This window comes from Melozone crissalis, unplaced genomic scaffold, assembly GCF_028551555.1.
Source record: "Melozone crissalis strain CALT ecotype California unplaced genomic scaffold, PUWL_Pcris_2 ptg000004l_1, whole genome shotgun sequence".
In the NCBI taxonomy this organism is placed as follows: domain Eukaryota; kingdom Metazoa; phylum Chordata; class Aves; order Passeriformes; family Passerellidae; genus Melozone; species Melozone crissalis.
This window is the reverse complement of record NW_026535782.1, coordinates 27,916,770-27,931,385: the sequence shown is the minus strand read 5'-3', so window position 1 is coordinate 27,931,385 and position 14,616 is coordinate 27,916,770. Positions and strand designations below refer to the sequence as shown.

Below are 14,616 nucleotides of genomic sequence, written 5' to 3'. Positions count from 1 at the left end.
TATAGGGACAACAGAGTGTCTTTACCATTAGAGAAAGAAATAATGTTTTCTTACAGAGAAAATTAAAATCAGGCAAACAATTTTTTTCCGGATTCTTATGGAAGGGAAGGGATAATGAAGGGATAATGAAGAAATAAACTCAGGCCTAATGAAATCAGCAACACCATTTCTTAAACATTGAAGTGAATCATTTTGTGGAAACCAAACTGTTGCCAGGAAAGTTTTTTAATGGTATACTTGTACATGACATTGTGCTGAAGAATTGATGATTACATTCTGCCACATTCCATGTTTCATTACAAATTAGCATTGCCTTGGTTTGTCTGCACATTACAGTTAGACAGAGCTACACAATAATGCAAGCCACAGGCCAAGCTGTAAAGGGAAAACTGATGGCTCTGATAAATTAGCCATCTCATGTAACTGGTTACAGAAAGAGCAACTGACAGCAAATCACAGTGCCAAACATATCAAATCCCTAAATATCTGTTCATTTTGCTTAAAGCATCACATACAGTGTTTAGATCACTGCGGAGGTCCTGGACAACATTTTCTATACTCCTGGTATCCTTCAGAATCTCAATGCTTTGCGTATATGGATTGAAATACACAGAGAAGGGACGATTGATTGATTTGGCGAAGTCCCTGAAAGGAAAAAGAGAAAATTAACCCCTTTTTTTTCCCCAGCTACTAAAGAAGAGAAAATCAGATTTTTGAGTCAGGGAAAATAATTTACCTCATCTTTTCTTTGGCCTCTTCAAAACTCTCTGAAACAAAGTAAACTTCCTGGAAAGTAGTGATAAGGCATTCTTGCAAACAGGTTGTCTTTGGATCAAATGTTTTCACATTGGCCTTGTCAGAGAGAGCATGCTGCAAAATATACCACAGAATCTGTTAAACTGGATTTTGATTATGCTGTGTATCTACATCAGCTGCTCACATATACAGCTTTTATATCACTGTCCTGTATGTTTCCCACTAATTGGTAGCTCATCTTATTTTACATATAGCATTTTTTCCGTTTGAACAGTCAACAGAATTTGTTATTTAAAAGGCTCTTACTATGGGAGATGGTTTTTCCCCTTAATAATAAAATAATAAAGAGGGTGTTAGAAATGCACCTGCCATGAACATATACAAATATAAATGTTCAGATGGAAAAAGAAAAATCATCAAATAACCATTTTTGAAAAATTATCTATACAATTACAAACATATATTGTCCCCAAAATCTCATTTAACTAGCAAAATTCATCTTCTTCTTGGTGGGTAAATTGGGTCTGACTAAACCATTCATGTAATTTGTACTTAACATTTTCAAGTTAAAATCATATAGTATTTTCCTGACAGCAAAAGTGAAACTACATATCTGAAAACCCATTCAATAATGGCAATGTATTGCAAGACAATGAAATACATTACTCTTCTGCCACACAACCTGAGCAATAATGCTTCACATAGTACTGCAAAGAAAAAATAACTAAACAGATATAGATAAGTACAAGAGACATTGGGCAGATAAGGCAAATGCTACACAAAGTAGAGATTTCTGATCAGCCTTTCTCTTTATATGACTTTCACAAGTCACTAGAAAAGAGAGGTTCAGAACTGAAAATCAGGTACCATTTTTCCAGGAAACATTTTTCCAGAGACATTTTTCCAGGAAAATGTTTTCTTACTCCCCTTTCAAGTTGAATACTTGGGTTGGCTTTTGCATCTATCTTATCTTCTAGAACACACATATTTTCATTCTCAGTCCTCTGTTACAGTAGTATAAGGTAAGAAAGCAGAGCATATTTAGGTCACCTTTCAACCTTCTTTAGTCCCCTGATACCTATATAGAGTGAAGATGTGAAAAGCATAAAGAAATGACAGGGAGGAAGAAGATCCCTGAGGTCCGAAGGTGTCTCTGATTTCTTTACTTTCCATCTGCATGGACGTTCTTTATAGTGGAGTAAAGTACTAACCTTAAGGTATTCACAACTTTTACCCTTGCTCTTGCTTATACTCATTCCTAAATCCCTTTGAAAGGCTCTGAAAATATCACACTAACTCTCAACCTGAAGTCTCCAAATAGCAGGACAGAAAACTGGAACAAGAGCCTCTTCCTCCCACCTCCTCTCTCTCCAAAAATAAATACATGAAAAATTAATGCATGGAATCTTAAAATGTCAGGGAATTAACTTTCTTTAGTACATGTATATTTTCCTTCTCTCAAAACACAAGGTTTGCTGTTTCTAGCCAGCCATAAGTCAAACAGGTTTGAAAACAAATATAAACAATAGTCTCTCAACCATCATCTTCTTCTAAAAGGACTGCAGGAACAGACTCACCTTATTAGGTCCCTGTCTATATCCCTGTTGTCACTTTCTCTTTGCAGAACCATGGCGTGGTTGAATGCTTATAAATTAAGGCATTTACCTCCTTTTCTTGAAATGAATTTGCCTTTTCTCACTTGGAATTATAATAGATTCCCTGGGAGGGTATCTATAGATAAAAATCTCCTCTTAAGGTGCCTTTGTGCTTCCAGGTGAGACTTGGTGGCTTAGATGTCTAAAGCACAAAGTTTCAAAACTCTGAGTGGACTGAGTGAGGTTGATTCCTTGCAGGGAATGAAGATGATGATAGAGGCCATGATTCCATAGGAACTGACTACTTCTGGCTCATGGATTCTTTGCTGTACTGTGAAAGGTTCAACAGAAAGGGGGATGCTGTTAACTTCTCTACTTACTAATGGCCTCTGATGGGCCAGGTCTAGTCCTTGGGACTGAAGTTATCAGCATCAAGAAGGGATCCAGCCTGTGGATCCAACATTGTGAACAACTGTTCTAGTCACTGAACCCTAATTCTATAAAAGGAGAAACTTTAAAGAGAAGGAAAGGCTTATGCTATCACAGGGGATGGCCCCTGAGAAAGCCTTTCTAGTTATTCTCCTTAGATAATCCATATGAAATGACTGATTCTTTCTGGATCCCAGTTTAGTTATACATTAACAGAGCTGCTGTTTCACAAAGCAACTCTGCAGAGAGTGGAATGTGAGGACAGCAGCACATGTGCACTCTGGAAACCAAGGGTAAAGTATTCAGACATGCCTACAAAATTAGGTGACAACAGATCAGTTATTCTTAGGATTACAGTTTGGAAACAAAAGATGTAAATTCTGGTGAATTCCCACCCAAGATCCCTGTCTCTGTCTCCCCTCCAAGTTCTTTTGGCTCTTAGATCAAGTAGGAATTGTCTTGGCTACCAAAGCAATGTTTCCATCTTTGCAAGTCTGGATGGCGTCTTCAAATTGCACAGCCTGGCATCTGTAACATCTGCAATTGAGGTGATATTCTGATGCCAGTAATGCCAGAGATCAGCAATTGAAATGAGCCTACAGACAAACCTTCAGAGAGACCATAATCTCATGTGAAATAGCATGGTCAAGACACTGACTCAAAGCTGACCAGAGCATTTATCAGAAACTTTACAGTGCTGTAAAATGCTGGTCCTGGCAATGTCAACATTTTGAAGTACATAAAAAAACAAAAAAAAATTGTCTGGTGAGTCCAAAAGCTTTCAGCTTCCAGCCTGTGTTTTTTAAATACATGCTATTCACTTATGGTTTGGTTGGACATTCAGTTCTTTAGTGAACTCAAATGAATAAGTACCCAATATGTATTTCGCCATGAGAGACCTCTATGTTATCCACCTCCAATGAGATGTTAGGGCTAGCACTCATGGAAAATAGCTTTTGGTAAAATAGGGCATCTCACCATCATGTGGATCTGTGGTAATGGTCTCTAACAGCCCATTCATACAGACTGTACTGCTAATGCTTGTAGTATTGGTGAGTCTTCTTCAGTTCAAGAAATAAAAATTTGGAGTGAAACTTTGAAATGAATCATCACTGATTCTCAGGCAAAGTAGCACTATCAGACAGATTAAGAAGTAGACAATCATTTGTACTGAAAATAAGCATAACAATAAAGAAATGCCTCCACTTCCTGCCAGATGAAAGCTTCAAAGAGTGATTGAGGTGCCTAACAACAGGTGCTTAAGGCCTAGGCTGCCTGATGTATTATACTGAGAATGGAAGATACAGCACAGGATCTAAAGAAGCCTTTTACACATTTCTGTGGTGGCGGCTGGTCAGAAATACTAGGGCATGTCAGATGGCAGATATGCATTTACACTGCACAACTGTGAATCATTTCCTAAGTGACCACTATCACTGACACATGAAAAAAGAGTTTGGTCTTGTAATTCCTCCTTTGAGTATAAAAATGGATTGCAATAATACAACTCAGACCTTTTCAGGTTTGAGAAAGAAAATAAATGAAACAAAACCCAAAAAGTAAAATCTTCAGCTAGCAAGGGGAAAACTTGAGATGAGTTATAAATACTGCACTGTCTGAGAAGTACAGGAGGGCAGAATAGGAACACAGGTGAGAAGCTGTGTGAGTGCCAGTACTGATTTTATCACCTTGTTTTCCCAGGGGGAGTGCATAGAGTCTTGAAAAACCTGCTCTTAAATGTTTTCCTGCTTGTCTGCAAAATGTGTTGTGAATCTGACAGTGTCCTGTATTACCAGAAAATTTTGTTCAATTGTGTAATTTTATAGAAATTCTAGAAAAATATGGAAAATCTCTCTATTGAAAGATTCTAAAAATTAACACCTGGGATCCAGCAGTTGTCTTCTTCATCCTCTTCAGAAAACAGAGCCAAATTTTTTTTTTAAATTTTTTTTTTATGAAGTCCAATGCCGGCACTTCTTAAATTATCATTAAAAAAATACAATTGGATACTGTACTTGACTTTAAAAATTTATAGAGAGATTTTAAGTCTACCTCTCTGTTCAGTATAGAAGCATACAACAGGGATGTATGACTTGATCTACAGCCAACTGAAGTTGATAGGAGACTCCTTTAATGAAAGAGTTCAAGAGAGCATCATACAAATTAAATGGATTAAAGTTTCCAAAGACATTTGAACTGCTTTTTAGAAACAGTTTTAATAATTGAAATGTACATTATTTCCGCCTTATCTCTAAGCCCCAAATACATACTGTGTAATAGTGTTAGCTAGAGTTAACCTGACTATATTAGGCAGAACATTTTATAACTACTTACTGTATTATTCTATTCCCCCCAGGCTTCATTTTTAATCTTCTCTTTCTCGTTATTTTGTTGTGCTTTTAATTTTTATTTTTTTTTTACTTGATGCTTTCATAGCATGCACATAAGGAGAGGCATTTTTCATTATCTGAAATTTTAGGTCTAAATACTGAGTGGGGAAAAAGATTTTATGGGAATCCTATAGCGATGGGCTGCTGCACACATTTCTCTAGCTGTTTTTTTTTTTATTTGTTACTAGAATTGTTGACCAGATTTGTGAAGTGGAGCAGTGTAATACAGAAACAGGGATGACTGAACAAGCCATTCAGTCCTCCAAACAACCCAAATATTGCTTGCCATTTCTGCCCTGCAAACAGACTCATGTACTTCTAGAAATTTATACAAATTATACGTAAAATTGGCCACCATTTTATTTCCTGTGCATACTGCCGCATTGAAAAGAGAGCTGATAGGGACAGAAGCTGGAGAAAGGCTTTTCTTCTTGCTCGCAAAAGGACATTAATAAAATATGCCAGTGCAGTCTCAAGGGCACCCTCAGTAAATTTGCTGAGAACACCAATTTGGGCAGGAGCACTGTTCTAATGGAGAACAGGAAGGCTCTGCAGAGGATCTGGACAGGATGGATCAATGGACGGAGGCCAGTGGTTGAGGTTCAACAAGCCCAAGTGCCAGGTTCTGCACTTGGGTGCCATCAAGCCCAAGCAGCAAGGAGTGGCTGGAAAGTATCACATCAGAAAAGGACACAAGGGTGCTAGTCAACAGCAGAACATGAGCCAGCAGTGTGCCCAAGTGGCCAAGAAGGCCAATGGCATCCTGGTCTGTATCTGCAATGGTGTGGCCAGCAGGAGCAGGGCAGTGACCCTCAGTGCTGGTGAGGCTATACCTCAAATCCTTGTCCAGTTTTGGGCCTCTCAGTCAAAGAAAAACATTGAGGCTCTGGAGGGTGTCCAGAGAAGGGTAGTGGAGCTGGGGAAGGGTCTGGAGCACAATGATGAGGAGCAGCTGAGGGAACTGGGTTTGTTTGGCCTGGAGAAAAGGGATCTCAGGGGAGACCTTTTCACTCCCTATAGTTACCTACAAGGAGATTGTAGCCAGGTGGGGGTTGGTCTCTTGTCCCAAGTGAAAAGTGGCAGGAGAAGTAGAAATGTCTTCAAGTTGTGCCAGGGGAGGTTTAGATGGGACATTAAGAAACATTTCTTCACCAAAATGGTTGCCAAACATTGGAGTAGGCTGCCCAGGAAAGTGGTTGAGTTACCATCCCTGGAAGTATTTAAATGATGTGTGGATATGGCACTTGAGGGCATAACCTAGTGGCATATGTGGCAGTGCTGGGTTAACAATTGGACTTGGTCATCTTAGAGAACTTTTCCAACCTAAACTAGTCTATGACTCTAAACTCAAGTTAGCAAAACTCAACATTTCAAGATCTGCCTTCCTAGTGGGAGGGATACATAAGTATTTGAGCTTCTATGGACCACAGCCATCCCCATCTAAAGCATGGCAGAAGTTATTTCTGAAAGGATGTCTTCACTCTGACGCCTGTGAGAAGTATGAGTGTTGCACACATGACAGGGACGTGTCATGGCCATGCACACTGAGTCTCCTCCTCCTCCCCACTCACCAATGCTGAAATAGCCAGCATTGTTCTCATCATTTTCAGAGCAATTGCTGCCATCAATAAGGATTTCAGTTACAATCAGGATCTCAACAACAGTCTATTAGCATGACCTTCCTTCAGGTCAAGGAAGAAAATTGCCCTCCCAGTAGAAGCTAGCAGGGAGATTGTTTTCTCAAAAAACAGGAGAAAGTGACAATGGCTTGATGCAAGGCTGTGCACCAAAGTCATGGGTGCCCAGACATTCTCCTTCCCAAACACCTCCCTGATAATATTTTGTTGGCAAGAAGCACATTCATGCCAGGATTACAGTCCAGAAATGGCTTCTCCCATGGTCATTTTATCAGAAAACTTAGTCATTTTTTAAATTTTTTTCCTTAACTTTTACCTTGCTTTCTACCCTGGAGCATATTTCCACAGACTTTTCAATATTTTTCACCTTATCAGTCCCTTCATGGAGACTATGTCTACTTTTGGTATGCTGCTGTTGTGTTCACACAGCACAAAAGTGCTTAGTTTATCAGTAACTGAAATTTCTAACTTAAGATCAGTATATGCAAGATCTAGTGAAATTTAGTACCTTATGATACACAAGAGGTCAAATCAGATGATCTAGTAGTCCCTTCTGGCATCATATCTACAAAATATATATGTAGTGTAACAGAAAATTGTATAATATTATTGACTTAGAGCAAAATTATTATGATATATATCTGGCCATAACACTGTGCAGATCAATATAGTCCGTTAATGTGCAGATTATTTAGCTTTTAGCATTGCTTTTCAAAGTGATTATTTTTTGTGTTTATACTCTGAGTTTACTGCTGAGCAAAGAACCCAGATCTGGGGTCACAAATGTGTGGTACCAAATATGCACACTTGACAAGAATAATGCATTTGTTTATGACATTGATGGTAGAAGATTTATTATGTTCTAGACTATCCATTTCTTCTTTTTATGCCCTTAGATTTTGTAAATGATATGGTAGGTATTTTCAGGGTCATCACATAGCAACCTTAACTGTTAGTTTAAATAAAAGGTCTGATTCTTTAGAGAATCCTGCAGAGTTTGGGGCATAGCACTGAAAGTTGCTGAGCCAAAGCAAAACACGTGGGGCATCTTCATCTCTTTTCATTCAAACAACTTTGCACTGTGAGTATAAAATATTGCCAGGCAGATATGGAATGTTTCAGTGGCTGGAGTATGCACAGAACTGAGAGCAACTCTAATGCAATCAAAGAAAAAGCACTAGAGAAGGTAAATTTCTTCAACATTGTTTACTACTGGAAGTATAGCAGTTTCACTAATGAGCTTCACCCCAAATATTCACAGTTACAAGCAAAACAAATAGCAGAAAGAGACTGAGATACTTCTATTAAACTGCCAAGTAGCTCACTGAAAGCCAGCCGTGGAGGGTGGGAAGATGTGGAAACCCAAATAAACAATGCTGCAAAATAGTTTTCAATACTCTTCCATATGTGCCTTCTAAGTCCAAATGTTTACCTGCAAAGCCACTGAGAGTTCATTTGGGTCTCTGAAGGTGGTACTCCTCCCTCTCTTTACCCTTCCCTTCCCCCTTGCTGAGAGATGTATTATGTCCCAAAATACTACAGCTGTGACAAAATACCTTTTGCCCATTCCCCGTGTTTTCTAGGCATTAAAAGAGGCAATAAATTATCCACTTCAACTACTCACACCATGCAAGGTTAAACACTTTCACCCTTAAAAGAATAGGGCTCTAGGTATTGTGACATAGGCAAGTTCAATGTGAGTTCATATGCATTCCTTAATTTTAAATATGACTAATCATATCAGGACCTTAATGAATGCTGTTCTTTTCATATCAATAATGAATCCACTCAAGTACACTGGATTACTTAGACCAGAATCATGTCTGATTTCTAGCACTTTTTTGTGGGTATTAAAAATACGTGCTCCACATCCAAACAAAGCTTTTAGAGCCCAAGGCACTCTTACCTGCTAGAACCCTTGAGCCCCCTTTGACAAGAAATAAAAATTCAAACAGAAATCAGTTTTTTAGTTTATGGTTGCTTTGGTACTTTGGGCCTTACAAGTCCATTTCATGCTTCAAGTGCCAGCTGATATTTCAAACAAAGCTTTTAGGTCAATACTGTATTTTAAATACAAGCTTTTTATCTTGAGAATTTTAACTGTTATTTGAAAGTCAATATATTTATATACACCTATTTTTTTGTTAAGATTAAAATTTTACTATGCTTTAAGGATACATACCTTTAACTCTCCAATAGAAGACAGAAGTCCTGCCCCATAAGCACGCAGTTGTCCTTCTTGCTTGCAAAGGCCAAATTCAATGGTAAAGAAATAGCACTGTAAAATATACAGATATTCAGTACAAATAGTATAGTTGCAAACAGGCACTTCAGCAATAACAATCATACCATATTCACTTGCCTGTCCCACTTCTTTAGAATTACCTACTTTGAACATAATCTCAGATAACGTGTATTGTTGCTGCTAAGTAATTTAAATGTCATGTTCAGCAGTAAGGAAGCTTTGCACAAAAATTTGGGATTTTGTTCTTTGTCTGGGTACACAAGCAGTTCACAGGAATGGCCAGTTAGGAACAGACAAGCAAGATCATTTTTAGGTATCAAAGGTACTGACAGTAACCTACAGAGGTTTTTGAAACCTTCAGAAATAAATGAGATGCCTCAAAACAGAATCCTGCAAGGCAGTTGGTCTGACTGTCTAGGAGCATTTGAAGATCTCTAAGATGTAGTTCAGAGCACTTAGTTTTAAGCTCAAGGTGATATCACTTTAAAGTCTGAAACATACTTGAGTTGAATTAAAATTAATTTACTTATATGTATGTGCTTAAGAGCATTCCTGAGTTGAGGCCTTAGTCTTCACTAGATTTTATTCTGTCATAACTAAAGAATGAATATGGCATTTGGCTTCTTAAATTCCAGAAAGAAAATTATATTCAGTCAAATGAATTCACTTGATCAATGAATTCATTTGAACAATAACATAGTTTTTTAGGTCTGCATTCCATCTGGTAATGTATCTGACCTGTAAAAGTGATGACAAGCTGCAAAAAGAGATCTGTTAAATCAATATCGTACAGTATCGTATCTAATTTTGCTGTACCCACCTAACAAAGTTAAATGTTAGGAAGACCATAAGAAGTACTGACAGCCTACTGTCCACTAAATGCTAAAGATCACAGTCACTTCTGCTCTTAGGGTACTGGATTTTACTTTGTTTTTTACAACACATCACATGCTTTTTGATATTGGATCAAACATTTGAGATTAAGATGGTAACTATTCCATATTGTAAACATATGAAGGTTTTAGGAAGTTGAGATCTAAGTTATGCAAAAATATTGCACGTATATATACACATATCCCTATATATATTTGTTTTTATTACATCATCTGACAATTTCAAGCTTTGCACAAAGAGGCATAACTCCGCTGTACCTAGAAGATTTATATGTCTTTGCAGGAGATATAAATTTAGGATAAGAAATTATCCAATATTTTGTAGTAAATTTTAATCTTTTTAAGTAACTTCAGAATACATTCTAATACAATGTTGGTTTTTTTCCATTCACTTCCTCCTTAATCCCAACTGGTTTTCATATTAAATATAGAAGACTCCAAATTAACAGCTCTTTTAAGTTCAACCAATCTTTAGAAATTCAAAAATTATTAGTTGCTTAGCCTCATAAAAGTTTCTGTACAGCTAGTGATTCATACAGCATAGCACTATGCAGAAGGGTATAATAAAAAAAAGAATAAAAACTGATGAGCCCCATGTCTGATCCAAACCTGTTCAGTCAGCTGAGAAGAAGGAACCAGCGGCAGAGACTTCAAACATCTCAAGTCTGATTCCATCACAGTAGTCAAATGCAGAGATATCCATAAAGGAAGGTGAAAGCACATCATCATCAAATAAAACAAAACAAAGAAACAAACCCAAAAAAATCAAATTTCCACCTCTGGCTTTGGTATTGACTCAGGGAAATCAAGCTGGCATAAAATTTTTCAGTACATCAATTGATATCACCACTTAGAAGGTAGGTGATATCAGACAACTGGTTTCTAAAAATATTGTGTCAGGGACAAACAGCCAATAAGACAAAATGACAAAGGCATCACAGAAGTAATGAGAGAAGCTGAGAGACCTATCACAAAGAGTACCAATTTTGCTTCCCTGCCTGAATATTTTGCCAAAGCAGCTATCAGTAAGCCACAGTCCTGCTTGTATACATGCTGACACAGCTAGAAACTAACTACTCAGCTTTACACTTAATTCCTGCTAGTATCTTTGAATTTGTCCCCTCTCCCTCAGGGTTCCATAGAGGAATCTATCAGGTAGTAGTTCTTATGCTACAAACATTAACATTCTGACAGACATACAGCAGGATTAGACTCCTGATAAAACACAGTGATCATGCTCATTTTCGTTTTTAAAGCCAACAGCAGCTAAACAGGAGTCTGGTGTTTGTATGTTTTAGATCCGTAAGAGCTGCACTTAGTGCCCACATGTGGGGCACCTCTACTGTTGACCTTTCTTAGGCTGAAGACGACCAAACCAATGTCATGCTGCTCCCAGGAGAAAGTCAAATGCCCATTTAGCAATCTATAGGGCCAGCAGAGGGAAGGAGCAGAAACGTTCTCCACTCCTCCGAGGATGTGCACTCTGGGGGCTGGGAAGCACAGAAGGCAGAGGAGCCAACACAGGCACTGGACAGAGCAATCCCTGCTGTCCAGGGTGAGCAGTACCCACAAGATAGGTAGGACTTGATTCCACTTCCTCCCTGATGGATAGACAATACTTAAAGAAGGAGCTTCTTTTGCATTGGTTCAAAAAATATTATAATTGTTACTGTAATAAAAGGGAGTCATATTTATGAGCTAGGGCTTGCTGGTGAGAGCCAATCTTTACTAAGACTTGTACTCTCAGTATAACTAAATAAAACACAGAAATGGCAATGTGTCTGCCTACTACTAACTTGTGATATCTAACTGCAGCATTAAGAAAAGCCTTTCAAATTAGAAGCTGATTTATAAATTTGCCACATGCAACAACTACAATTTAGTATTTAAGAGTGCCCTGCTTAGCCAAGAAAGTGCAAAGCTCACCCAATGCTGCCATCTTCAGATCGGTACTCAGCAATACACGATTCCCCCCACAGGTCTACTCACACCTGAAAGGTGGCTCAGTGCACTAGAGTTTGCAGGCTTTGGTAAGTTGTGTTCTCAAGCCTACAAACATCGAGGCAAACTGATAAGGAGTTTAAATATTAACTGTAAAGCGACACTTTTTATTGACCAGACACATAGATACCCCAGTAAATGTCTCTTTGTATGGTAAACTACAATTGTGATATTCTATATTTCACACAGGATAAGTGCCCTGGAGTGGGAATGACTGAACAAAGCAATGGCTGTTGAGATGAATATATCTTTTGAAGCCTCACCTGAAGACAAATTTGATTATTACACTGCTGTTACATGTAGGCTGGTGCAGGCACAAACAGGATGGTCCAGGCTCTCCTGGTCTGATTTGAAATCTTGGACTTGTCTCTGGCATACTCCCTAGACCGTGGCCCCAGATATTTGGTTCCTCTACAAACCACAGCAATATCTGTACTTTACTTTCAGCTCCACTTCACCTTTGGGGTGAAGTGTGTGTTTGCTACAATTATAGATAGGCTCTTGAAGTAGAAAATGTGGCTTTCCATGTTGTATAAATGCTGAAGTTCTCAAAGACACTTACAGTAAAACGCTGCTCTGTTAGTCAAATCAGCAAAATGAGACGAAAAATCAAAATGCCAAATGAGGGATTAGAAATAATTTTTATACCAAGTGACATCAATCAACACTGTGCCAGGAGCACAAGACTGTCTTTAGTATCATTTAATTATATTTCTCTTATTTATTCAAAAATATATGAGATACTTTACAGACATGCTCATGAAACATTATCTAATGGGTTCAAAATTATTCAACAGATGCATGGAAGAAAACCCAATTAAGGGCTATAAAATACTAATATAGCAGATTTCTTCTTTCAAAGCCCTTGAATCAAAAGTCATTGGCAAGTAAAGCAGCATATCAGGAAAATACCACAATATGGCTTTGGACATATGCTGTCCTACAGACGTCTGCAATTGCCTGGGTCACAGACAAGATACTGGGGTACCTCGTCTGGCCAAGTGTATATGTGATTTAAGGAGTCAGATCAGTTGTCCTGCTATTGATAGGAAAGATATAAAGAACGTCAAGCCCTGGCAAACTCCAAACCTGGTCTCCAGGGTAAACATAGTGTCTCTTCTTTGTATTCAGATACTGCCCTGCATTATAAACTGGACTACCATAAGAAAAAGAAAAAATCAGTGACAGCTATGACAGCTAACAGAAAAAATCGTTATTTGAGGATGCTTAGATATTTTCAAAGGCAGGAAAAAAGGTCTGATAGGCTCAATTCTCCTCACCTGTCTGGTTTCTAAGCCTTTGAAAATCCCTTCTCACACCACATCCTTTTGCATTTGAGAATCTCCCTCTTGGGATCTGTGCAAAAAACTTGTGCATAGTGTTGAGTCCTAGTGTCCCAGAGTCAGTAGAAAATCTGACTTGTTCATAAAAAGGCCTTTCAAGCCATTCCACTTTGCTTCATTTTCTTATGGTATAGCTGGAGACTGATACTTACATCACTTGGCAATTTTCAGCACAAAGTATAGCATGAGATTTTATCTGTTTTCTGAAAGTACCTTATAAAAATGTTGCCAGGATGAGTCCTGAGAACACCAAGCATGTAAAGAGCTAATTCACTTGTGCTCCCTTGTGCCACAAGTGGGGAAGAATGAGAAATTCGTGTAATTGCACGACTGCAGTCCTGGTACATGGGCAGAAGACTCACCACTGCATGAACTGCCAACATCATGGGCCTACAGCTCCAAACTGATGTGTAATAGCACAAGCAATCATTTTATATGTGTATAAAATTAGTTGCCCTGAAGACAATACAACTTTTAATACATGTAAGTACTTGAAAGACCAGCGCCAAATAAATACCCTTAAGAAAATATATTTACCTTGTTTCTACAGGATGTCAGATTTCAAAGGATATTTGACTGTACCACTCAATTCAAATGCATGTGATATGTTCACAATATGCAGAGATTAATTCCTTTTTCTTTAGGAGTCCTTTGGTATTTTTGCTCTAAAAATATTCACCTAGAGATTAAATCTCTCATATAGCTGTAATTATCTCATAAATAAATAATTATATACCACTGAAAGACTTTTAAATATCCCATTGTTAGAAATTAATCCTAAGAATTAATGAAATAAAAGTGTTTTCATTCCCCCTGTGAAAGGTGCTCAAATTGCAAGCAACTCTCAACTCAGAAATATATGTGACTCTCATTTGTGCTTTCTTTCTTCATTCAGAGCTGATGCAAATAAATTTTTGAATAGTTGTTTATTTTTCAATCTCAAAAATATCAATAGTCACAAAAAAATAAACCAAAACACAGCTGGCATTTCACATTTGACTGAATTATTCAAAATTCAGTGTGTTGACTAGTATCAGGAATGCTCTACTACAAGAAACAGATAGATGTAACAAAGGTAACCCAGGCAACTGGCCAATACAGCCCAGTGTTGGAGCCCAGACCTCAAGCAATAGCAGCTATTTGACAGCTATTCATGCGGGAACATTACTGAGCAGAAATGCAGGGAGATTTTTGAACAACAAATAAATCTCATTATGAGCTTGTGAATAGATCAAAAGCAGAGGAGTAAAATTCGATAGCCAAGTCTCATTATAGGTGATTCACTTACCTCCAACAAAGGCAGTGACCCTATTCACAACCAACAGCA

The 14,616-nt window shown here is 38.0% G+C and overlaps 1 protein-coding gene across 1 annotated transcript in view; it reads right to left on the bottom strand.

Annotated features, from left to right (window-relative positions):
- Positions 1 to 262: 262 nt before the first annotated feature.
- Positions 263 to 14,616, bottom strand: part of TPH2 (tryptophan hydroxylase 2) — a 49,674-nt gene continuing 35,320 nt past the window's right edge. Inside the window, exons 9-11 of the mRNA XM_054277033.1 lie at positions 8,990 to 9,085; positions 737 to 870; positions 263 to 645 (exon numbers count right to left, since the gene is read on the bottom strand). Coding sequence (XP_054133008.1) covers positions 471 to 645; positions 737 to 870; positions 8,990 to 9,085 — 405 coding nt within the window. The 3' untranslated portion in view covers positions 263 to 470. The remainder of the gene's footprint in view (positions 646 to 736; positions 871 to 8,989; positions 9,086 to 14,616) is intronic.